The sequence below is a fragment of the Temnothorax longispinosus genome, chromosome 8 (assembly GCF_030848805.1).
Source record: "Temnothorax longispinosus isolate EJ_2023e chromosome 8, Tlon_JGU_v1, whole genome shotgun sequence".
Lineage (NCBI taxonomy): Eukaryota > Metazoa > Arthropoda > Insecta > Hymenoptera > Formicidae > Temnothorax > Temnothorax longispinosus.
Genome location: NC_092365.1, coordinates 3,095,234 through 3,122,290, shown reverse-complemented (window position 1 = coordinate 3,122,290; position 27,057 = coordinate 3,095,234). Strand labels below are relative to the sequence as shown.

The window sequence follows — 27,057 nt, the reverse complement described above, 5'->3', positions numbered from 1 at the left end:
GGAAATATATGGACGCGGCTATACAGCGCGGGGCGTTAGACACGGGGAAAGGTGGCGGCGGGGGCGGGGGCCCCGAGGACAAAGGGGTAGCATTTGGAAACTTTGGGGGGTGGTACGCGTAATCTCATCCCCCTTGTAACGTCTGTTAACAGAGATCGCGCCGCAGCTGGTCTACAGATTCATCGAACAGACAATGCAGCCCGGTCCATCGGTTTCTCTGAAATGCAGCGCCGCGGGTAATCCCACGCCGCAAATTTCCTGGCTGCTAGATGGATTTCCGCTTCCACAAAACGACAGACTCCTGATTGGCCAATACGTGACCGTGTACGGGGACGTAATATCCCACGTTAATATCACGACGGTGAAGCCCGAAGACGGCGGCGAGTACGAGTGCATCGCCAGCAGCCGCGCCGGCGAGGCGAGGCACTCGGCGAGGCTCAATATCTACGGTGAGTCAGCGCGAAAGTCAAAAGTCAGCGCGCAGTCGGGGGATACGGTTTTTCCGGCCGTAATTAGAAATACCGCGGGAGCCGTACGATTACGATTTCGATACGGTCGCGGACACGGCGTTAATTAACAATAATGATTTTTACTCGGTCCACCCGGTTAATTATAATCGTTATGACGTTTCGATATTTAATTAATTATTTATCTCGAACGAAAACGTTGCTTCATCCCTGCGTATCAGATTGAATATCATATTCGGAGTTTTCGGCAAATCCAAAGGGATCAAAATAGTCATTCTCTTGCACGACTTTAAAAATTTGTTCTATATATGTTTTTTTTTTTTTATTTTTTTTATTTTCTACGCGACTTCGTCTCTCTGAAATCGAGAGAGAGAAAGAGCGGGACTAGATTTCCTGCTGGAAATTTATAACTTCATGCTGTTTCGCGTGGCTGCAGCGTAACGAGCTTTACTGCTTTCTAATCTCAGGACTGCCATACGTCAGACCGATGTCGCCCGTTTCAGCGGTCGCGGGGAAGCAACTATATATCAAGTGTCCTGTAGCCGGTTATCCCATCGAATCGATAGTGTGGGAGAAAGGTAAGCATCGTGCGTCATTTCTGTTAATCCCCCCCGACCGAATAACGGGGAGCTTCCACGTACGTTTATTCAATATTTCCATTGCGGCGAAAGGCACGTTAAAATCTGCTGTCGATCCTTCGCATCGATTGATAATCCTTTTCGTAACAGGCGTGCTATTGCAATTTATCGGCGAATTTCATCGGATTTATCTTCGTATTTTACATTTGCAAAATTAATTTATGCGACTAAGGATCGCGCGCCGGAAAATGCGAAATATTTGCAAATATTATTATCAAGTATCCCAAATATTCTCGAACGCGAGCGTGCCCCTTTAATCGATGCCGAAATAACGTTGTTATCAGGGGACGTAAAACTGCCTACCAACATGAGACAACGAGTCGCCAACGGCACGCTGTTCATCGATACCGTGCAACGCAGCGCCGACGAAGGCACGTATACATGCACTGCCAGAAACAAACATAATTTCACGTCGCATCGCTCGGTCGAAGTACGTGTTCTAGGTAAGTAAACGTAGCCAATAGTTTCCGCATAATTTCCCCCGCGATATTGAGCACCGGAATTTAAAGCGTTCGTAAAATTAGCATTCGAAAATGAAGAGATCGCTTCACGCGCGCGCGCGCGCGCGCCGGCGCGCTTGCGAAATGAAACGATATGGTCTCTTTGCTTTCCAAAGAGGGGAAAAAAAAGGTATTTCGCACTCTCGTTATTGAGATAATAATTTTTTATGACCGTACTTTTAATTGCGATACAATCCTCTATATTTAATTAACGCAATTTTTATACAATATACGATAATTCCATTGCCCGATGACGTACACGTAAAATGTATAATGCCTATTTTTATCAAGCTGTACAGTTTTTCTGAAATTAGGATCGACGGCGAAAAACCTCACGCGTAAGCTCTCAATGAAGATTCAGCTCAAAAAGTTTCGCTCTCATAATCTGTGTCGTTTTTGCAATTTGCCCCCGCGATGTCGAGACGCAATTATGGATATTATACTGGCGCACGTTAATATGCATTCTCCCTTTGTCGAACGTATTAAGCATCCATTGCCCGCGCGTCGCGCCCCATCCGACTGTGTGTATTAATTGTAGCCCGTTTATGCATAACACGCGCGGCATGCAACGTTTGACGCGCGCGTTGCCGAATTTATCTTTACATAATGTTTCTATTAGGTTCATCAAGCAAACTCTATGCGCGTTGTTTGACGTTGGGCAGGATTAATTAGCGCGGGACAACATCGGCCCCGAGACTTCGGTTTATCGCATTGCACATCATCGTCCATCGAAATACACGGTGTGCTTTTCGCATCGAAGATCCTATCGATTTATCGATCGCGCACGCGCGTGTGTGTTTGCAGCTCGCGAAATCGGAATGCCGAGCCGCGCGAAAATTAGGATGGAAAGTTTCGCGTCACCGAAGGAATATATAGTTCGACAATATTTTTTTTTTTTATGTTAGAGGATCGCGGAGTGTAACGCAGTTACTCTCTTTCGATTTTGATTGACCATTTATTTCTATATCGCTCGGCAATTACGTCGTATAATTTGGAAAATAAAAAGTGAAAAGGGAGGATATACTGTTTAGGTTTCTGTGTCGAAATACGACGCACTGTGTGCAGTTTTTCAGCTCCGCCTCGCCCTGGATTCGAAGGCTTCCTCGAAATCGAGAGTGGATTCTTTCTCGAGAAGAACAATTTTATATGTATATGTATATACATTTCTTTTTTTTTTATTGCAATACGAAACGCGCGCATTACGCACGTTATACAAATGTGATATATACATAACCCGCCCCGGAAATCGCGCTGAAATCAAATTAATTTTCATCAGCCGTTTGTTTTCGTTTAATATTTATAACATCGAATGTGTGTGAAACATTTCGGCAAAACACTGGTCGAGTTGCAGGTTGAAACACGATTGAATTAAATTGTCGTTTCGCGTTTCAAATAAAATTAGACGCGAATATTTCGCGCGAGATTGACGGATAGGAGCGTCATTCTTCTTCGTCGCCGCCCGCGGCGCGCTCCCTCGTCAAAGGGAATTCGCGCGATTTCCGGCGACGTTTCTTCCCCCCACCCCCCACGTGATACGCGTGGCGGGCGTATACGCCGCGCGTGCTGAAGACGTGTCCGGAAATGACCTATGCACAGAGAGCACAGCACCTCACTGCATCGCTCAAGCATTCCTCCTTTGCACGCGCTCGCCTAACTGCTCTGTTCTATATTCCACCAGTATTTTTATGTACACTCGTGTGTTACACTCATGTACATAAAAATCCAGCTGCCACGTATGTACGTAACGTATATTGTACATTAGACAGACGACGCGACGTACTGCGTTGCAGATGTTGCACGCGGGGTATTACCGCAAAACGTCTTTCGATCGTAATGCCTCCCCCGTACGTGCGCTCGGGGGTGGAGAACAACGCGCGCGACTTTTTTCCCCATAACGTCGTACAACGGGAAGTTCCCGCATTGAATTCGTAATACCCCGTGATGCGTGAAACAGTGTATAGAATTAAATTATATAGGTATTTAACGATAATTCCAACGGTGATCGCGGGATCTGTCAAGCTTTGCCGCGCGATGAAACATTGATATTCAGCTGGTAAACAAGCGTGTTGAAATGTTTCCTTTCAACTTCCGTGGCCAATCTGCCGAAATTTTCCATTAAGCGCGTTTGCACAACGCGCGTGTGCACGAAGTTTCCTCCGTTCTAAACACAGAGTTTACCGCGGAGATTGCGTCGGCAAGCTGAATATCCCGTCGAAAAGCACCGGCGCGATTGCCTTTCATTAAAATTGCACACGTTCTTTCTCTCAAACCCGCTGTCGATCTATAGACGTAACGAAACAATCGTCCTAAGCATCCCGCGTCACGATATCGCATACGTTTGTCCGATCCGCGTTATTTGCAATGCAAATTGCGCGGAAAAATACTCGCTTGTCGTTTATAAATAAAGATAACAAAATTTTGTAACGGAGAACACACGTGTGACGTATTTATATAAGAAATATGCAGTCGCGCGCGTTACAGTCGAAATCACGCGAGAATTGCAATTACCTCTCGAATCCCGAGATCGACGGTATTTTCTCGCTTTCCCTCGCTGGCTGATGCACGCGCAAGTCGTTGATTTCCGCCGTCAAGACGGAAGTCGGAGAGCCGCGACGGGGAGATCGATTAATCTCGCTGCATCACAGCGCATCGAATCCCGCTGCCGTGCCGGTTTCTGACGTATGCCGTATCGGACGCGGAATTACTCCTCCACCTCTTCCCCCCGCCCCCGCCCCCTATCAGAGCCGCGTTGCCGCCGCTGGATCGCGCCGCTCTGAAAAATTGCTTTCCGCTCAACGGGGCGCATCTGGTGGCGGCGCGGAGAGCGACGATTACGACCGTTTATCCCTTCGCTCATCTCCCGACCGCCGACCGCGATCCCGTTTCCCCTCCCCCCCCCCTCCCGACGACGATATGTCCCGAACATCAATATCGTGATTCTCTAGATCTGAACTGCTTTGATGGAATGCCACCTTGTCTGTATTGTTCTTTTCAGTGCCACCTAAAATCACGCCTTTCAGTTTTGCTCGCGATTTAAACGTAGGGGACCGTACTAGCGTACAGTGCGTAGTCGTGACCGGCGACCTACCACTGACATTCACGTGGCTCAAAGATAACGTCCCGATTGAGACGGTCAGGACGACGTTGCCGTCGTCGCAGGATGCGCCGTCGGGCAGCCGCGGTCGGTCGCCGGCCGGTCCTGGGATCCGGGACACGATGATTAACGGGGGCCCCAAGCTAAGGGGCCCCGCCACCATGACCGCCTCCGGCCCCGGGCATGACGAAGCGTCCTCCTCGTCCTCCCAGAGAAAGAGCATTACCATCGGGATACACGACGCTTTTACCAGCGCCCTGAGCATTAGCACGATCGCACCCGCGCACAATGGCACGTACACCTGTCGCGTGACCAATGGCGCTGCAACCGTCGCTCATTCTGCACTCCTTCACGTCAACGGTAAACGCACACCGTTGGTGTAATTCTACAGCCGTGTTCCGGAATCGGTATAATATACTTCGCGCCCGGTTACGAGTTACGAGACAATCACGCGCCGCGGCAATCTTTTTTTCTCTTATCTTTCCGCTTTTCTTCTTTTCTTCCGCCTCTTTTCTAGTCGCGCGTCACGATCGAGAGACGCACCCGCGACGTCTCCCGACGCCAAATACCGCGGCATCGTATTTCGGAACACGGAGCACCCCGGTCGACGCTCATCGGGATGCCAACAACGACGTCAAGGAGGGAGGGGGGGCCACGGGAGACGCGGATGGATTCGCGCCACGTCTTGCGGAATAAGATCGCGTCGACGACGAGAGCGGGTTATCATTGAGATTCGCGAGCCGAGGCGTCGGTCGTGATAGGACCGGACTGGCAATTTTCCAGTTCGTTGGCTGGTACGACGACGATGGAAAGTAACTGATTGATCGGCACGTAGGGAAACACCGGTGCCGCGCTGGCCATCGTTTGTGCCCTCCGCCCCGACGCCCCGCGCCGCGACGATCGATCAATCAGCGCGCGTCCGACCTCGCGCGATGCGTACCGTAATCAATTTTGTTTTACCTGAAGAAAAAAGGGGCACTCGGGATAAATCGCTGACGGCTTTGGGGGATGCAATTCTGCAAAGAGGATCTTCGCGGGGCGTGTGTCGTCCGTTCGTTACATCGTCCGCGAAGAGAAGCCTCGTCGTTGTTCGCCAACCGTTTGAGCGCCGACCGCATTTCCGGCTCTCGTCCGCGATGATCTTCGATCGCCGATCTCTCCGAGATTTGGGAAGATCATCCCGACGTGACCGTTTCTGCTACACGCTAAATCCTAAAACTGCACACTGTACCAACGCGCCGGATCGGTATTCCACCCCAGAGTGTTCGAAAAAGGACTTGGAAAAGAAAAAAAGAATACAATGAAGTTCCATTGGCGCAAGCACCGATTCGGCATGTTGCCAGCTTTTTCTCAGATTACTTTCGATTTTGAAGTTATTCTCTCTTTCTTTCATTCTTTCTCGTCCTGCACGCAGTTTTCTCTTTGCACGCCCATCTGCACGCTTTGATCGAGTTTTCCTGCAACCACTATCGATACCTATGTGTGTTATATGTACTGTATATACAATCTTGGCAATGTCTTTGGCTACCCCTCCCCCCACGTATTAGCGTTATATGAGCGGCCCGGAGTATACTTGTCCAACCTACATTTGTTTCGTTCTTTCAAGCGTCGTGATTTTTTTATCAGAAAAAGATCAAGCAACGACAGTAAAAGAATCAGAATATATTTCTGTACCTTAGAGGTAAAGATTCGTATCTCCATTGTTGAATTATGAATTCAGAGAAAAACGAGGTTTAAAGTTTTAAATAAGAAAATGGTGTGTTTTGTAGATATAAAATAAAAGTAGCTTGTGATTTATTAAGTTTTTATAATATATGGTACAACTGCCAATAACACACTGACCAAAATTAAGGCACTATGAAAAATGTTCAATATGACTTTTTCTAAACATTGTATCTTAGGAACGAGTAATAATAGACGTAAGATCCTTTAGCATTATACAATTCAAGCTCCTGGTATATTAAAAAATGTATTAACTCCATTTTGTGTGACAAAAACTGGAGATACGATTCTTTGCCTCTAAGGTACAAGTTTATTTTAGATAAGTGAAGAAACACGTTTTTTTACATAAAAATACAAATAAAATATATTAAACAGTTGGACATCTTTTAGCCGCTTGTATACACGTATTTATTATGGTATCTACTTCTTAGACACAACACACGGACTGTGACATCGAGAGGTTGCGAAAGAGCGCAGGAGCTCTCGCACGCGAGAACGAGCACGAAGCGAGAGAGATTTTTCGTCTCGACGAAAGTCTGAAATCTCGATGTCGCAGCGAGACCGTAAAGTTACCGTACTGGTTTTTCCTATTCGCACAGGTGTATGCATCGTCCAGCATTGGTATTCAAGAGACACGAGTAATGTTTTGACTGAATATATTACATTTGTCTATATTTCTCCTATAGTACTCCACACACATATATATATATATACACACGGAAATCGCTGTTAACGACATTTCTGCGATATCCCGTAGGAGACGTATATTTTATACGTTCTGTATTTTTTTTCCACGAATGACTCATTATACACTCTGTTACTCATTACTGTGTTGTATGATATTACGTTTTGAGCGTTTTAATGACAAAGTCATCATTTTATTAATGTAGCAAAGAGTTTTATGATAATGTGTTTAAGCTCGAGGTATATCATGTATATACTTGTGTAACGTCGTTTTTACCATATATTGTTACGATATGATTATGAAGACTGGTAGTGATATTTGTATCCAAGGGGCATCCGACGCGAGAGGTCTCTGAAATTTTCGTCGAAGAAATATGGTAGATCTGCATGCGTAAATTTCTATCGAGGAGAAAAAATGGAAATCTGGGGATCTGTGTAATCTGGGAAATGGAATCACGGAACGGATCGCGTCGTTTCGTGACGTCAATACACCCAGAGATCTCTCTCGTCCTTAGATCTTTTATTATCCACATTTGAAATTCCTCTATCGGGTATAGGGCTCGGTAAGTAAGTCTGCGATACGCAACCGAGATAAAGGAAAAGATAAAGGAAAGGAGCGTACATCTCCAAAGGAGGGAAAACGCGTGTGCAGGTGTCTCGTGCCAGATGGGCGGTCGTTATGGCGCATCTCGCCAGGCCAGGATCTCGCGGTTCGAGCGACAGACGAGAGTCCCCCCGTGTGCGCGCGACGCACGTTTTCGCGTGGGAATTTATTGTCGAACGGAGAAGCGGGGCAGATGCGTTCTCGGTCGCCAAGTTTCCACGCACCGCGACATTCGCGCGAAACAATTTATTAATGTTCCCCTCCGTCATTTTGCCTGGGGGAGGGAGGGAGGGAGGGATGCGCGAGAAAGGAGGTGCGGGTCGGGGCTTATTTCCAACTTCGCCCGGTCTCCTCATAAAGACACATCGGCCGACATTAACAGTTATGCTCGCTCGTAAATGTTCATTTCCCCCCAAGCTACACCGCCCGGCGTTATGCTCTCGGCGGGCGCGTTACGTTACGTATACGTAACGCTACTACCCGATATTTATGGCCGTGCCACAATTTTCCGCGCGCGGACCTTGCCACGCACGGTTGCGGTGCGAGGAAACGCGGTCGCGCGCCGCACCTGTCCTTCCCGCACGAGGGGCGGAAAATCACGCGGCGGAATGGATCGGAATAAATGGAGGTCGGAGTTTATCGAGTTTCCGCGATGGTTACCGCCAGGGAATTCTCCTACGCGCGTCCTTGCGGGTCACCGCTATCGAACGGCTGGAAGAATAAACCGACGCGACAATGCGTCAAAGGTATACGCATACGAGCCGCGTGACTTCGTCCTGCGACTTGGGGCGTCGAGACGTCGTCTAATCGAATTGCGCCGCGACCCGTTAACAGGTAAAATATTAGCCAACGACAAATAAGGGAGGATGAAATACGGTTGTTATACATATGGTTCCCTCACGGTAACGTTGCATGCGTTATACGGTGTCCCCCTTTTCGCAAAACGCGCGATCAATTGTGCGTGTGCACAAGATACGCGGTATCGCAAAAAGACGCAAAAAAAAAAAAAAAAACAAATTCTCGATCGATGATCGCGCGCCTAAGGCGCGGCAAAAAAAAAACGTCAGCGCAAGACCGCAAGGGGTGCACTACTCTCCATTATCATGTCACAACGTAACGTTTATAGTTCCGCCGCGGATCTCGCCATTTTTTTTCGGAGACGGTGTGATGGAGGGACAGCGGACACAGCTTATGTGTACGACGAGCCAGGGTGACCAGCCGTTCAACATCACGTGGTTGATGGACGAGAAACCGATTCAGGTCAGACCGAGCGACGGTGGTACATCGGTGTCGTCGGTCCAGACCGTCGCCGCCGCCGCCGCTGCCGCCGCCGCTACCGTCGAGACCAGCAACGGCATACAGATAAGCGACTATCCGCCGTTTTCCAGCATCCTGACGATAAATAGCGTCAGCGCTAGCCACAGCGGCAACTACACGTGCCAGATCAGCAACGTCGCTGGCCTGGCCGAGCACTCGACCAGCCTCTCAGTCGCTGGTTGGTGTCCTGAGAAAAACTGATGTATAGTCGTAAGAAAACTGTGTACATAAAGCGTCCACAAATAAGAAACCTTCCTTCTTCGCTATCTCCCAATCCTTCTCTCTATTTTTCTGTTTGTCTATCCCTCAATCTATCTACGTATCTATCTTTCTCTCTCTCCCTCTCTCTCTTTCTCTCTCTTTCTTGCTCTCTATTTTTCGTTTTCTCTCTTTCTTTCTCTTTCTCTCTCTTCTCTCGCACCATTGTCCCACTTTTCTTATGTATAGGGGTGTATACACGTATATGTATACGCATATATGTACATATATGCGTGTACATATATGTTGAACAGGTATACACAGTTCGTATCAGCAGAATTCGCGCAGAATTCGAAGGAACGTCGAGCAAGGTTCGGTTTTCTTTCTTTTTTTTATTTTTTTTTATTTAATCCGCTGTGTTATCCGGGTTACTCGGACGACTTTTCCGAGCCGTTGATGACATCCCTCGAGAAGGTACGCGCAGCACGAGTCCCCATTCGCCGGATCGTAATCTTATATGTTAGTATCTGATTCCGCCAATTTGAAACACTCTTCGTTTTCTGGAAAAGTTTCTTCTTCGATAGCCGTAAGTTGGATGAATCTTAAAAATCTATTTCACTCTTTCGAAAGAGCAAAGTTTTATCGTGACATTTGTAAAAATCAAGCTGTTTGAAATCGCGTGTATGATGCTCGAAAAGGATTCGCGTTGAGAACCGATCTTTAAAAATTGAAAAATGTTTAAATATATATATATTTCGACAGGTATGAATCAGGTGTATAGATATATCGAGGGAATATAAATATTTCACGCAGCAGTTCATATTTCATGCAATATGATGCTAATTGTGAGCAACACAATAGTCGAATATCATATTTTTTTTTAAATTATTCTCACACTTGTTTTAAGAGAGATCCAATTTACATGAGAAAAGAAAAACAATCAATTGTATTAAAATCTATCGAACTTGGATTAGTCATTTGGATTAATCAGAAAACTAGGAAGGCAATTGATCAGAAAATCCAGCTGCGGATCGATATCTGAATTATCTGAAATAGTTTTGAGGATTAATTGTTAATGGGTTTCGCCGGATTTAGTTCCTAGTGGTCTCACACTCGCTGGGCGAGCGATATTTTATTCATTTCCATCCATTTCGACCCAAATTCTATAGAACATCAAAAGATTCGTACATTTCGTACGTATACCCGGCTCCACGTATTACCCCGCAGCCCGTAGCACGTAATGGCGTCTGCTCTCCTAATGCGTATAAAATACGACAAGATTGCTAGGTTTTCGACATCTGAAAGCCATTAAAGATTTTCCAGCGAATGTCGCGCGGCAAAGGAATTTCCTCAAAGCGAAATACGATCCTTTAACCTCAGCAGAGAGGTTATACACGGCGCGTAACAAATTGAAGGACGAATGTGCAAAACTGTAGTTTTTCAAGAATAAACATCAAAGGAGTAAGTAACAATGGTAATTGGGCATTCACATCCATAAAAAAAAAATTGATGACATTAATTTCTATAAATTCGAGGTAAAATAAATAAATGTGACGGATAAGGTTTTAAACGTCTTGTCTGCAACGTTATGAATCTTTTACAATCAAATTTCTCGCTCCGATTATCCGTATATATTCTTTGAGAGTACTTTGAGAGTCGTATTATATAGGGTACATGCCAGACTTTCGTAATATTTGTCAAATGGAACGCTACGTGCTTTCGAGTTCGCTTTGTGTTCATCATGCAACGAGTGTACTATACTGCACTTTTCAGTTTCATGGTACTACCTTTGCCGCCACGGCGCTTACGATCAGCATATATATACGTATGTATATTCATTTCAACGCGATCCTTACGTGTACTGATATTTTTCGTATTATTTCTACTTGATCGCGTTACGTATATCCTGTGCAATTTACGTATGGATGCGTATTACTTATATCCGGTTGCATTCCTTATTTTATTCTGCCGTAAAAGTATCCTGTACTACTTATATTTGGTCGTACTACTTATTCGGCCGTATCGTGGTCCGTTGCTACTTTTACGCGCCGACGGACGTACTACACATGTTTGGTTGTACTACTTACACGCGGCCATGCCAAATACATCCGTTACTACTTACGCGCCAACGTCCTACATATGTCTGGTCGTACTACTTGCACTCGGCCACACCAAAGATGTCCGTTACTACTTACGCTTGGATATGCTTCATATATCTGGTCGTACTACTCACGTAGTTCGTCTTCACGTTTGAAGCATCGAGTTCGAAGGGAGCAATTCGGCGAAAATACCCATTAATTGTCCTCGTTAATCGCTGAAATGTTTTTTTTTTTAAGCGCATTAAAGACGAGATTGGGACGGCAGAGAAAGGAAAAAGGTCGACAAGTCCGAAATCGCAGTCGCGCTCTATCGAAAGCAATATAATACCTGGCATGGTGCCGCCATATCCCGATTTCTTTCGTTTATATCTTCGAGGATAGTAGCTCGATAAAATTTTCATTTGCCGTTTGGAAATCGAGGCTCGACGCAAGCGAGGAATGCTCCGACAGATGGAAATCGTGCAGACGACAGATGTATCGCCGACTTTACTTGTTTGCATGCTTGTCAGATAATTCGGGAGATAATTAGATTTTCACGAGGTATCACGTTATTAGAACGGGAACGGTTCTATTTGCGGAAATTTTAACGAGGGCGATATCTTTCGATAGCGAAGTAATTCAACAATAGCACACCCGGCCTATCCCAGAGTACGTTGATCCGGTGTGCCGGGGTAAGGCCCAATATAAAATGTATTGACTCTTGATATAGTTCCCTATATACCGTTACGTTTTCCACAAGCAGTATCGCCGAGATCGATGTAGACCTCGAGAAATTGAGATTATATATTTGAGTCTTGAGCGTAGAAGTATTATATCCACGTGTATTCAGATTTTTTTAAAGGACGTTTCCGCGAATGTTACACTAGGTAGAGTATCGTAGCGAGTTGTGATATTCGAGACGTTGTGCTAATGTAATGCAACAATTGTTTATGACACGGGTGTGCATAAGCATGCATTCGCGTAGTTAACCTGTTTCTGGTTTTACAATTCCCCCTTTCCCCGGATTTTTCTCGCGAGAGCGACTTGGAATGACGATGGAAGAATGTAAAAGTGATACTCCTCCTTACTTACGTGTCTTTCTATTTTCGTATCATTACGGTACATTGCCACGGTATATCGTTTGCGTTTGTCGTTGTCTGGGAAGCATTTTATATTACATCCGTCTTACCAGCTCTGTTTACTTGGAATGGTGCTTGCGTTGTTACGTTCCTTATGATAATGACTAACTTTGCATTTTTTGCATGATATTACGTTCCATATACTCGTACTATATTATGTGTATTATATTTTCTCGACATATATTTATATAGTTCAATTTATACTAACTACTCTCATGTATTTTAGACGGACAATTTTTCTTTCGTTATTAAAATACCTCTCTTCCCCTTTATATTTTCCCTTTATCGTATATTCTATGATTTACATAGATTATTTAATTAGAGAATCTTTCTCTTTTTTTTTTTATGTAGGTTTAGTACTAATTTTTCTCTCTATCAAAGGATGCATGCTATCTTTTAATTTTTTTTAATCCTAAATTATTATTTCCTTGATATACATTTAACATTGCTTGAATTCTTAATGAAATTAAACGTAGTTAATTGCGGAAAGAACCATTCTCGTTTATTTTATACATAACATATATACATAACATCGTCAATTCAAGTAATTTAGTCGTAGCCTTAATGGAGAGATTCCGTAGTTATAACACTATTACAATTTTCAGCAAGTCCGTGTAAGTATATAATAATCTAGTTGAAAGAAAGAGACGCATGCATTATACAATTACTAACACATTAGGAGAACATTAATTTTAGTCATTGCCGTTTGCCGTTGGTATTCGCCACCGTTTATATCGCAGTAAAGTATCGATCCGATATTTGAATATATAGGGAATGACTGTTCAAATAAATAACCTGTCATATCATATATATTTTTAGACTGAACTGATAAAAGATAAAATCGTGGCTGGGCTGTGAAATGAAAATCGATACCATTTGACGGTTTTACATGTTATTATCTTTAGAAAATAACGGGATAACGTGGGGGATAAACCTGCGTATTGCTCTCAATATTCTGCAAATTAAATTAAAAGGAATTTGTAATAAATTTGTAATATAGCAATGATTACACATCGATGTACGTTGTTCTTGATGCTTTTAGCCGTCATGATTGTTCAGTTACAAAAGTGTATAGGATCTTCGTAACATGCGCACGAGCGCGCCTAACGCGTTGCAAATGTCTTCGATGGTCATTACCGATTTAACCCGGTCATGTTACAAATTTTACGGCGTCATCGCGAATTCCGCGAGTGAAACGAGATGAACGGTGACGGAAACGAGGGGGCATCGAGTAAGATTCTGACGGATACGAATTCGAACGAACTGGAAGATTCTAAGCCAATCGGTTCGTATTTTTAGTACCTCCGAGGTGGACCGTGGAACCTATCGACCAGAACGCGGTTGTAGGTCACGGCGTCTCCATCGCCTGTCAGGCCGAAGGATTCCCCATTCCGACTGTGACTTGGAAGCAATCTATCGGTAAGTCACGACTCCTTAAAGGTGGGATCTCGGAGGTAACTCACCTCCCTCCTATATCCCCCAGCAGCGTTACGAGAGATGTATTACGTCTCGGACGTGGCGCGAGAAATGAGAACGCTCATTCGCACCTGATCCCTCTAAATGTAAAACGGACACTCTTAATAGACATTTGTCCGAACGGACGAACTGCTTCTTGATTTTTAATAGAAACACACTGGAAAAAGGTTTTAGTTATAATAACCAAGGCTTTTTGTGAAATAGCTTCAACTAAAGGGTTTAGTGATTATGACGAAATAATTTGGTTAATGTTAACCAAATTTGTTAACATTAATCAAATTATTTTGTCATAATCACTAAACCCTTTAGTTGAAGCTATTTCACCAAGCCTTGGTTATTATAACCAAAACCTTTTTTCAGTGCAGCTGGTCATCCAACAACTAATTTTGCGACTCTTATGTAGCCTGCTTATAAATAATTATAGAATGAGTGAAATATTTATGCCACAGATTTCATTTTCAACGTGTCGCGGCATCGATGTGTTCAGTTAAGAAACTCATATTTTAAACGTCGTACCGATTATTTGTTCCAAATTGACTTTGGTACGAAGTATGACGCGGGTATTATTACATTTTCTAATAATCTCCTCCTGTCGATTAAGCGAGAACTTTGTTTGCGCGAACATTATGTAATTTTCATTTAAGTTACGACCGTCGGGGCGGAGCGTCGACGGGAAAAAAAAGGACGCCCTGGGAACAGTAATCAATCACGAATTTCGCTGAATCGTCGGTCGTCTCCGCGGACGAATATCCCAGCCGTAGTCAGAAATAAGTCTCACCCACGGATATAGAACTGTATAATTAATTTCGTCAATTCGCTGAGGGTGGATTTGATATGACGTGCTCTCGCGACGGATTTTTCTTCCTTCTCTTCTCTATTTTTCCTCCGGCAATTTCGACCTCGCTTTGGCGCGAAATGCATTTTTCGCCGCGAGCCAATCGTTCCTCGCCGGTGGCTACGTCAGGTTGCAAAAAAAGAGCGCTTTGTGTGTGTCTTGGTATACGATGCAGTTACGGCGCAGTGACGAGACTGTTATCAAATTCCAGAATATTTTTGTTAATTTTAATTAACCACGGCAGGCAAACAAATACACATTTGTCCGTAAAATGCTTTCAGTTAGTTACAGTTGTGTAATTGTATTACACGTATACATATACATATATACATATAAGCGTTTTCCACCGCACGCGTTATACGTTGTATATTCTGATACATTTTAAGCGTTCTCGTTACTCAAATATTAATCCGTAAAAGTTTTCCTGCATCGTCCGAGCACGTACCTCAAAGTTGCTTCGCAAAAAAAAAAAGAAGAAAAACAGATACCGGGTGGATATTTATGTTTTTCATCATTCACTATGTATCGGGAAGGATGTCGGGAACCATCGATCCGCCGTCGAGCGATGCGCGCCATGCAAACAGCAGCGTCGAACGCGGAAAAAAGAAGCTACTTACGCGTCAGGGAAAGACGTTCTACGTTCTGTCACGATTCATATTAGACGCGAACAAACGCGGGGCGGGGAAACACACATCTATACGGTTTTATTAAACTCCGTATAATATTGTAACTACACTTGCCGCCAGGTCGAGTGTAACAAGACGCAGTTTGCATCGGTCGGGTAACGCGATGCCAACTGCCGTAAGTTTTCGATAAGACATAATTTCTCGGAAGAGACTCCCGGCGAAAGGACTAGCTGATTACTCAAAAGCGACGCTTTCAAAATGTTCGGGTTTACCCAGCCCGATGGCAGAGCTTCTCGCTCTCGCGAAGTAAATCTTTACCGTTTGAAGTTACGTGGGTGGTACATACTTTGATACATCTTCCGCCCGTTTCCGTTCGTTTATTTATGAAAGGACCAGAATAAGCGAATGAAGTTCGACACAGGGAAAGGCGTTCCCCCAGGCATGCGCCTCGCGTATACTAGTATTTAGCTTCCAACGCGTTTAAAATTACGTTTTAAAATTATTTGAACATTCATGTATTCAGAGATGCGTTTACGGAACGTCTCGCGCGTGCTTGAGGAACTTCTTTCCGCGTTATTTCTCGGCATTTAAATTCGTATACAACAGGATGTTTTGTGATGGAGAGTAAACAAGGTGATACTTCACGCTGCGAACTGAGAAATAATTTTTCCTTCGGCAAAACTTAACGTTATTTTTTCGCAGTTTATAAAAAGTTCTTAAAATTAAACATCTTGGTAGCTGAGGGTGCCTCCAAGTCGAAACGCTGTTAAAGTAAAGTTTGAAATTACGCGAAGAATAAGAGTTTGCTAGCCATCCCACGTCCACCAAGCAATCCTTGTCCGCGAAACATCTGATTCCGTTTTTTTTTTTTTTTTTTTTTTTTAATTTTAGTTTTTTATTAGTCTAGAACACCACCGATAAAATGTATAACGACTTTTAATTTGTGCCCTTCTTGCGACGCGGATTCGAGCAGAATCCGGATAGGGCTCGTAAAACGTGGGGGGGGGGGGGTAATAATTTCCCGTGGACGTGTCCATTATGCAAGAAACGTAAAGATGTATCCCTGCGCATTTAGGTGAAACTCCGGGTGACTACAGAGAGCTGGGATACGGCACGGAGGGCGCCGGGGTGGCCAGAAACGGATCCTTGGTGATCCCGCGGGTATCGCGGGATCACGCCGGATTCTACCTATGCCAGGCGAGCAACGGCATCGGGCCCGGCCTCAGCAAGCTCATTCGGCTAACGGTTCATGGTAAAATATTCACGCAACCTAGAGTTACTGTCGTCGTCTAGATCCCGGATCCCGGGTGTGTCCCGGGTGGTATCCGGGATTTCGAGCGGGAGTAGTTTTAAATCATCCGGAGTGATCGAAACCCGGGTGGTTTCTTCATCGCCGTGGACAATTACGTTAAAAGTGTTTCACGCAGTAAGAATTGTATCATAGAATATCAATCGCGGGTGATGTCAGAGGAAATTATCTCTGTCTCTTTCTGAAATTATCTTTGGAGATTTAATGGAGAGGGCGGCAGGAATTTAATTTGTTATTACACACGATATTCACTACGCGGGCGGCGATATGTAATGCAACAGTCATGAATTTAATAAATTTGTTAATTTGAATTCGCACACACACACACATACACACACATACACACACACACACACACACACACACACACACACACACACACCGGCATGTCCGCCGGAAATTCAATAGCATTACTACAATATTCGTCACTGGATAATTGCTTCGCATCACTGCATGAAATCCTCTCTCTCTGTGAGTGGGATACACACACACAGGCGCGTACGAACGCACGCGGTTATTCGGAATAGCATCATGCGTCGATAATTGATCTTTTTTTCGCTTGGCTACGAAATAAACGCGCATTCAACAAAGTGCCGTAGATTGGCCGTGCGATTTCGACGCAAACAAAATTGAATTGCTCGTTTGTAATTACAAAAAGGGTACATCCGCGAGTTATAGCGAAAATTGTTTTTATTGTTTTGTCCTTTATTTTACGTTCATTATGCGGCGCCGCGGGTGTCGAGAGTGTAAAACGTTCTGATGAAAAATTCTCACTGCAGCGGGCCCCCAGGTGACAGTAAGGACGCGGCAGGAATCAGTGCGACGAGGGGAGAGCGTAATATTGCGCTGCGAAGCCGAGGGAGACGCGCCTCTTGATCTTAGCTGGCGTGTTCGTGACAGCAAGATCGATCCTAATTACGACGTTAGGTTCGTATCGGAATTAATTATGCGTCTTTCGCGTGAAAGCTCACAGCATTTGAAATGCAGCATATACCACGTTTGACGCAAGCGTCATTTTGACGCTACACTATCATCGTGCATTAATTCGCAAGAACGTTCAAAGCGAAAACGAAACTAAATTCGCTATTTATGGGTATATTCTCTTTGGACGCGAGAAATCCGTATCCAACAATTGTACGTACATATTTGGAATTCCACTTTGCACATTAAAACAGAGATAATTCATATTAAAACTATATATTACATATTAGCGACTGCAGCTTATTTTAGGTACGACAAACATATCCTGTATTTGAATTGAATTATTCAAATTATCGGTTCTTCATATATTACAAATCTGCCTATAATTGTTTTAGATTATTTTGGGTTAATGCATTTTATGTATAACAGAACATGCAAATTCCATTTTTAAACCATTACAGATACATATAAGGGGGAAAAATTTTATTGCCGCAGTAAACCATCGCTGTTACTATATATATTCGACGCGAAAATAGCCAAACTTTGCTCCTATAACCAATTATGTGATATTACCTCAAAACCTGTTTTTGTTAGTAACGGAAAAATTGTACCGAGCGAATTTGTTTGTAGAAGTGTTCGTTCGCGAACTCGTTAATTGACTGCTAAAGCAAAGTAATCTATTCTTGGAAAATACATTTCGCCAATGTGGAATCGCTGCTTTAATGGCGGAATAAGAATTAATTTGTAACGAAATAATATACCTGCAGATTCTGAGATTAATTTCAGTTTATAAAAATTAATATTTACCAACATGATCAAATTATCTTGCTATCCAATATTTATCGAAATTTTCGTTACGACGATAGAATATACCGAATAATCAACAGATTTTCCTCCTTCGTAATTAATTCATCTTAAACATATAGCTTTCGAGCTGAAATTTCTCAGCCCGATCAGCCGGAGGTTATCGATTAATCGCGTGACCGCTCCTCTTGGGTTGTCCAGGTACGCGGTAGACAATACGGCGGACGCGTCGGGACGCGTCACCACCGAGCTGCGGATCGTGCAGGCGAGCCACATGGACCGCGGCGACTACGTCTGCGTCGCCGCGAATGCGTACGGTCGTGACAAGGCGACGATCCACCTGCTTGTGCAGGAGCCGCCCGACTTCCCACGCAATCTCCACGTGGCCGAGCAGGGCAGCCGGTCGATCCTGCTGGCCTGGTCCTCGCCGGCGACCGATCGGGACGCGAGCCACGTCAGCTCGCCCATCACCAACTACATCGTGCAGTACAAGGAGGCGCAAGGTACAAACTCTCCTTCCTCCTTTCGTCTGCCTTTTTCGGTGTATGCGCGCGAAACCTCGCTCACTATCGATCGAAAGCCCGAGAGCATCTCGTTATAGATCGTTGCATTTCTGGCCAACGACGCCGATTCCTCGGCACATTGACCGCATCACATATGTATATCGTGTATCACACGATATCACAGCTCAGATACAACTCGCAACACGGTTCCTAAAATTTGACTTTTTCGATACCTGATTTTCTTTATTCTAATCAATTAAACGACGAATAAAAATAAAGATTGGAAATAGATTGGACATAGTTTTAACACAAGAGCTCGCGATGTTGACTATGATAAAATAATGGAGGTACTTCGGGGTCTTGAACTTTCAAATGGGTATAAAAATTTTTACGTGGATTTTCTCCAACTTGCGACTCGACAGTTATGACAAAAGCTTATACTATGGAGAACGCCAAGTAATGTCGCACTTCTTTCAAAGTTACACGTTTGCGTGCGGATAATGTTTTCTACTTTCATTTAATTCACGTTTCACCCAATTTACAAACGGCGAATGTAAAACGGTGAATGAAGGGAAAAATAAAATTACCTCATGCAAATCGCATAATTCCCAAGGAAACGCTCGCGTCGCCTCCAGATGATGTGACGGTGAATGCGCTGAGAGAGACCGCCCTGCGCTTTGCAAATTTTAGATTCAACAATAAAAATTTAAATTTTAATTTGTGTTCTCTGATCTAGCCCGCGATCAATAGTTAAAGTGTGGATGCGCGTAAATATGGAAGAGATTAAAAACTGTTTGTTTAATTTTCTATTTACTGTGGACGTATATACGCGATTAATTCCAACGGCTGATGTAAATATCGCGTTATAGCAGCGCGTATATTGGTGAAAATAAAACCAGATTTTTTTGTGCTTGCTCGAATGATAGCTCGAAGAGAGAGAGAGAGCGAGAAAAAGAGAGAGAGAGGGGGAAAAAAAGAGGAAGGAATATCGATGTACGGTGTACGGTTTATTGCGCCCCATTACATTCTCGATCCATCGTCATTATACGTATCCGCGCGCGTTCACAATGCGCTTGGCATTTCTTTATCATTCGGCGCGGAATATCATGTCGTAACGTTTAAGTTAACACTACGATGTCTTCGGCGAAAGTATATTCATTCGTATTCGGCCGAATAACGCCGTGGCTTTTGCCCCCGGGAGGAAAATCATTAATCATTTATCCCACCAAGCTGCTCCACGTCTCCCGCTGGTATTCGTTTAGAAGTTTTAGGTGTTTACTTTATTTTGGACTTATTTTTGGACTTATTTTATCCGAACCCGCCCGTTTCTCCTACGTTCGAAATTCTATTAACACGATCAACACGATGTGTATTCTTACTAGTAAGTAATAGCTCAATCGCGGAATGTATATTTACCTGGTGAATGTCTATGATGGAGTATTTACTCTCTAATTTTCGAATCAGTCGAAGCAGCAATTTCGGAAGGGAATAAAACGCACGCGGGAAACGATTTTTCAATATATAAAATGTTGCGGAATGAGTACGGATAGTTCCTGAAACATCGACGGATACAACGTATCGCGCTGTATATTTTAGAAATTGATTATTAAATTAAAACGTTATAAATAAATTGAGGTATATTACTTCCATTTCGGTATCACGAATTACATTTTACCTTGTACGGGGATACGTTTAAAAATATTTCGTTTGCCATATGGTAACAAAAGGACACAAAAAACAGATATATTAATATAATTACCGACGTAATATATATTTTGTTTTCTGTGAACAAAGAGCATTTTTAATATCACAGTTTATATTTAATATTAGCTTGTTGTTGTACTTAGCATTTGTTATATATACTAAGTAAATTAGCATTTTATTAAAACATTTCATTCTATACGAGGTAACTCTGGCAAATACAAACTGGATATTTTCTCTCGTAATGCGCTGTTTTGTAATGTCGCTCCAAGATGCACGCGCGTGCAACGTAACGCGGCGCAGTCTGTCGCATGAGCTGCGGCTGTCAAGAGCAATGGTAATTACATCGCTGTGTCTCTTGTAAATTCACGTCGAGTTGATTCTACATAATAGCGCCGCGAATTTGTTCGCGATTCGTGCACCCCGTGTAATACGCGCGGCCGCAAGTGCGGTTCCGTTCTTTGACGTTCCCTTCCGCGCGTTTGTGTTCCAAGGAAATGCGATTTACGTTTCTCATTGATCAATTCGTTCACCGAAAAGGGACGTCGGGACTGTTAAACCGTTTCTGTCTCGTGGCCAAATTTGCTGACGTTTCACAGGGGATATTTTGATCTTTCCTCCGCATGTGAAAATATCTTAATTTTATTCATATAAATTCATAGATTCGGCGGACTTCGTTTCACGTCTATTTATATCTTCCATGTATATATCTCTTTTTCTTTCTCCCACTTTCAACAGCCTTCTTTTGCAACCATGCAAATCAGAATTATTAATTCGATTGTGCGTTGTCAAAGTTTCTTTTTATGAAGACACAGAGAGAGTACTTTATTTTCTGAAACATATACACACACATCCGGCATCTCCGGGCGTTGTTGGCGGCTTTCGTTGACGACGACAGCTAAGACGAAGTTTTCTGTTAAAGTCGTTTGCGAATCTTCCTCCTTTCGCGTCTTTGTTTTACAAACCCACCCCCGCCCCCCCTCCCCCCCGACTACCGGGCCACCTTCCCCACTCTCACTCGCCCTATTTTCATGCCACAAACTTCTCTTTGAAACGCCCCTTGCCCTGGCCGCTCGTTAACTTTGGATGTCCTCATTTACGCCTAATCGACTCGAGTCTCCCCGTTGGTGTTAAATTATCGAACTTAACGCACGAAGGGGCATGGAAGCGTCGTGGTGTTAACGCGCATAAAACATGTTCGTGAGGCAAGCACCGTCGAGAATTATTATCGCTCTTACCAAAATCGAGTCTCGCGAGGATCGAGATTTCCGAGGAGATACCGACCAAACGATGATAAATATATCGCCCGCGAATGTTCGCACGTACTATTTACTCCGCGCGAGATACATGTATATTATCCCGGCGCGGCGCGGCGCCCCGGTATCGCGAGTGAATTATTTTAATGTCCATGTATTCTCGCGCTAGATCTCCCTAAAGTTGCGCGTCTCTAAATTACAGATTAAAACTAGAGATAATCCGCATCTCCGAGATATCGCGCGCTTCCGTTTTGTGTGTAACATAGAGCTTCGAATTAATTTCTCCAACTGTGAGCGTTGGCATGCATATCCGACTGTATATGTGTATACGCGTACGGTCCGATATTTATTGCCAGCTACCCCTTTGCACGAGTTTATACGGCTCTCATCCTCCATTAAAATGTCATTCGCTTGATCGATTCGTTTACTCATCACATATACGATCCGTCTTTGCGGGCAACTGTTAAACTATACGGGCCGCGCCACGGGAGAAACGAAATAGGTTTATCGACCAGAGAGCGTTGTACAAGTTAATCGCGCCCGTCCGGATTTTCGGGAGGAGAAGATATATATACACCATCTCTCGCCTCGCGAGACTCGCCCCGCGATTACGCTTTAAGAGACTCGTACACTGCATCCTTCTAAGCGTTGTTGCCTTTTGCTGGAAAGACGTGTGGCATGAGCACAACACGCAGAAGCTGGTAGCCGGAGACAACACGGTCGCTCGGGTATCGCCCCTAAAACCCGCGACTACCTACCACTTTCGGGTGCTTGCGGAAAATCATCTTGGAACATCAGCGCCAAGCGACATCCTTCATGTCAGTATCAAACATTGTCGAAAGACAAAGAATAGAAAAAAAGAAAACACACACACACACATACACACACAAAGCATGATCGAAAGAAAGAAAAGAAAAAAAAACTTTCACATTATCACGAAGTCATTAACGTGTTGCGTTTAACGTCAGACGGATTGTGGTTTTTTTTTTTCACGTGCGCCGTGGGGGCGATCTCTCGAAATTTTCGAAACAGGTGCAAACGGACGGCGAAGTGCCCGGTGGACCGCCCAGGCACGTCTCCGTGGAGCCCCTGGGCCCGCAGCAGCTCAAGATCACGTGGCAACCGCCGGATCGATCCCTGTGGAACGGCGAACTACTCGGATACACCATCGGCTACACCAATCTCGGGTATCGTTATCTGCTTACCGCTCTTGAACCACGGTAGTTTGCGGCATTTAGCGTCCATCACTTTGGCCCGAAGTTTCGAACAATGATCGCGATGATCCCCTCCGTTTGCGCCAAGATATCGCGTAACACTAAATTTGTACGAACCGGGTCGTTTGAATCGCGAAGCGTTATATCTTCGACAGTACTGATAATATTGATTTTGCGAGAAAAATGCTTCGTGGGTAAAATTGAAGAATTGAGAGAGATGTTTTTCAGAAATAGAACGAACCTGTGTGTGATAATCTTAACGCGCGCTGTATTATTTTCGCGAGACAGACAGTTTTGGATATATTTTTCATTATAGATGAAACTGTCGAGATAAAAAAAAATACCGAGACATATATTACTAGCATAATTTAATTTGTATGAAAAATTAACTTAAACATCTTATTCTGTGATAGACATTTATTCTTTCTAAAATCAGATTTCGAGAATTGTTCTTTCTACTGAAATCAAATTTAAATATCTTTCACTGAAAAAAAGTAAAATTGACGCGACAAAAATCGCTCGCGACGAAACTTCTTGAATTAGGCATGATAACGTTTGCGCGATGACATTTCATACCAGAATAACTGAATCATACTTCGACGGTCCGGTCGCGCGGCAGAAAGTACCATGAATTCTTAAAATACCTTTTTGTTCGCGCTCCGCAGTTATATATTCCATTGAATTTCGAGATTGTTACTTCCTCCATTATACTCGAATCGGACAGCGGAACGTAATAAATGCGGACGATAAGGACGATTTCCGGTAAACTTTGGCGACAGCGACTTTCGTGCCAGGCATTTCCCGTTCTTAGACAGCACTGAACTTGCGAACAATAGGATCTATAAGAGAAGAAAAGATGGTTTATATATTTTAATGCGTAACTGTCTATTTGTTACGCCGTCAACTTCGTCACTTTGAAGTCATTCAGCTATCATCTAGGGACAATAGACACTTGTCTTTACGTAATTTAACATTTATAAGAACAATTTTTCTCTCTTTCTCTTTTTAAAATGAAACTTTTCACAATCGATTATTTACAAATCAATTTAGTAGTCTTCTCTTCTTGACACACCCTTCGTGTTCGCGTGGTTGACACAGATTTCACCGCTGTCGATTGCCTTCGTTGCCCCTCCCGCGCGTTATCTTATTCGCTTCAACGAACCGTGATCTCGCGGCCTTTATTTCAGAGGAGATGATCAATTGATGAACACGACGCGAGTAGGAATCACAGGAAATGGGGACGGCTCGCACGATTATAGACTAACCGGTCTACGAAAATATACCCAATATAGCGTAGTAGTCAAGGCGTTCAATAGCAAAGGAGACGGCCCGGGATCCGATCCCGTGACGGCGCACACGTTCGAGGACGGTGAGTGGAAAAGCCCCTTTCTCCACATTTATCGAGCACTTCGAGCGGGATTTTGTGTTTTGTAAAAAATATCTGGACGCGCGCGCGCGCGGCGCGCGTTAAACAAAGCAATTACGGCGCGCCGCTTTGAGGTAGTCTCTTTGCATTTTGATTACGAGCTAAATGTAATTGAGAATTGCAAATGATGAGATCAAGTTTCATATTACAAATTAATATCATAATTTAAAGTTTGTCATATATACCATATTGGTGTACAAACGTTCAATACGATATATAATGCATAGCGTTGAACAACGGCAATCATTTGCGTAACGATATTGGGTTATGGAAGCGAGCTTTTACGCGACCCAAACAGTAAATTGTTACACAAAATTCGACACTGACAATAATAATTCTTCGTCAAATTTTTTCGTTTTACCGTGTGACTATGTAAATTCTGCCAGACTGCATTTTATTTTTGTCTAAATCACAGTTTTTGCAATTGAGATTCTTTTATGCTTTTATAATTTCATATCTTCCCAGATAGCACAGTTGATCTTTATGAATTCATAAAGATCAGATTCAGATCTTTTTGAATTCATAAAGATCAGCTGTGCTATCTGGGTTCCCTGCAACTTTGGTGTTGCATATTGCATTTTAAATATTCGGCTACTCACAAAATTGATCAAATGGTTTTAAATATTTCATACAAAACTAACAAAAGAAACAGGTAGACGTAAAAAAAATTTCATAATTATTCTTGAATTAACTATGTCATCATATTAATTAATTGAACTAACGGCTTTATATATATTGTGAAGAGAAAACAAATAATGTTTCTGGAATAATAACCTTTGAACAAATCTCTTGTAACTTTCGAGACACTTGGTCAATTTCGTGAGTCACTGCGAGTTCGATACGAGTCTGGGTGTGTGCGTGTGTGTGGTGTAAGCTGTATACCAATAACATAAACTCTCGAAACCACATTTTTCGACACGTCAAAGGAAAGCAATGCGCTACAGCGATTTACGGTACCGATTTGACATAGTTCCAAGTGCGCCACCGCAGAATGTAGCTTGCGCCGCACTGAATGGTCAGAACATCCAGGTGACCTGGAAACCGCCGCCTTCCGACAAAGTTCACGGGGTCGTGCTGGGGTACAAGCTGCTGTACGAGGCCGCGTCGGACTCGCAGACCAGCAGGGAGACGAAAGTCAGTCATGCCCTCAGCACGGTCCTGCATACCCTCAGCCCGTACACCAACTACACGGTACAGGTGCTCGCATACACCAGACCTGGGGACGGCGTCGCGAGCAGTCCCGTGTCTTGCACCACCGGCGAAACTGGTAAACAGCGTGCAGATTACCCTTTAATACTGGTTATTCGATCTGCAGCTTATTTTCGACGCGTTTATTTAAAAAAAAATATTTATATATATAAAACTCGGGAACAGGCATCTAATTTTTTTTTTGCATAAATGTTCACCTATGGTGATTTTTACACCCCAATTAAAGGTCATTGTTATTAATTAATATATATTTTTATTGTTTTATAATTTATTAGTATTTGAGGAAAATATGCAAGAAGTAAGGAGAAACAAAAAAATATCTAAAAAACGAAAAGAACGTTAAAATTACTAGAAGCTTTATTTTTTCAATACTGAGGTGTAAATTTCCTTCGGGCGCCCGGGTTAGAAAATAAAATTTCCCCAAATTATTCAAATAGAGAAGAGTTCCAAACTTAAGTGGAATAAAAACAAATCCATAATTTGTGAGAGATCTAAAAATCGTAGAATTAGAGTCTGGCCACAAATAGCGATTTTGTCAAAATGTTCTCTATCTACATTATCTACAATATCGCTATCATTCGCTATCTATCTATTGCTGCAATACTTGTGACACTTTTACAGCGTAGACTGTCATAAACGTGCATCATAAGAGACTAGGTTATAAAGAGAAGGAGGTAGCGAATGTATATCCTTCACTCTCGCAAGATTTCGACAAAATCGCTTTATGGCCAGATTCTAATTTGAGGGTCTCCAGTGAGAGATCCGTTTAAATTCAACTTCGTGTCTCTAATGCAAATGTTACGCGATACATATTCTATTTCCCTGAACCTTCTCTCCGCGAAGTCATCGGCGACGTTCAAAGATTGACAACTCTGCCGACAGTTCCCGACGCCCCGGAACGCGTGAAGGCGGTGGTCAGCGGCGAGAACGCCGTCGTGATATCCTGGCTGCCGCCGCGACGGCCGAACGGCCAGCTCATCCAGTACACCGTCTACATCCGCGTGTTAGAGAAGGGCCAGGAAGTGAAGATCACCAAGAGTACCCTGCCCGCGCAGAATCTACATCACGAGGTGACCGGCCTGAAGCCGCACGAGACCTACGAGGCGTGGGTCACGGCCTCGACTAAGGTCGGCCAGGGCTCCAGCACGCCGGTCATCAAACTTCAGCCCAGCACCACCGGTAAGACGTTCTCCCTTCGAGGGATTCGGGATTATTGAAAAATTCCTCGCCTCCGCGCCGTAAAATTCTATACCGTATCGGATGCCTCCGCGAGCGCTCCGATATAACTTTTCATTTTCGTCGAGTTCCGCGGAAACTGTACAACTGATGCTGAAAC

At 43.8% G+C, this 27,057-nt stretch overlaps 1 protein-coding gene across 5 annotated transcripts in view; it reads left to right on the top strand.

The window, feature by feature from the left end:
• The window catches only part of LOC139817965 (cell adhesion molecule Dscam2), a 77,660-nt gene that overhangs the window by 45,222 nt on the left and 5,381 nt on the right, over window positions 1-27,057 (top strand). For 4 of the 5 annotated variants that reach the window (XM_071786312.1, XM_071786313.1, XM_071786311.1 and 1 more), the window contains exons 9-21: window positions 153-449; window positions 935-1,045; window positions 1,390-1,548; window positions 4,601-5,059; window positions 13,741-13,860; window positions 16,454-16,630; window positions 17,467-17,614; window positions 18,614-18,915; window positions 22,542-22,690; window positions 22,905-23,059; window positions 24,274-24,455; window positions 25,483-25,779; window positions 26,604-26,900. In XM_071786312.1, coding sequence (XP_071642413.1) covers window positions 153-449; window positions 935-1,045; window positions 1,390-1,548; window positions 4,601-5,059; window positions 13,741-13,860; window positions 16,454-16,630; window positions 17,467-17,614; window positions 18,614-18,915; window positions 22,542-22,690; window positions 22,905-23,059; window positions 24,274-24,455; window positions 25,483-25,779; window positions 26,604-26,900 — 2,853 coding nt within the window. Of the gene's footprint in view, window positions 1-152; window positions 450-934; window positions 1,046-1,389; window positions 1,549-4,600; window positions 5,060-8,835; window positions 9,205-13,740; window positions 13,861-16,453; window positions 16,631-17,466; window positions 17,615-18,613; window positions 18,916-22,541; window positions 22,691-22,904; window positions 23,060-24,273; window positions 24,456-25,482; window positions 25,780-26,603; window positions 26,901-27,057 lie in introns of all 5 variants that reach the window. The other variant, XM_071786314.1, reaches the window with a different exon arrangement.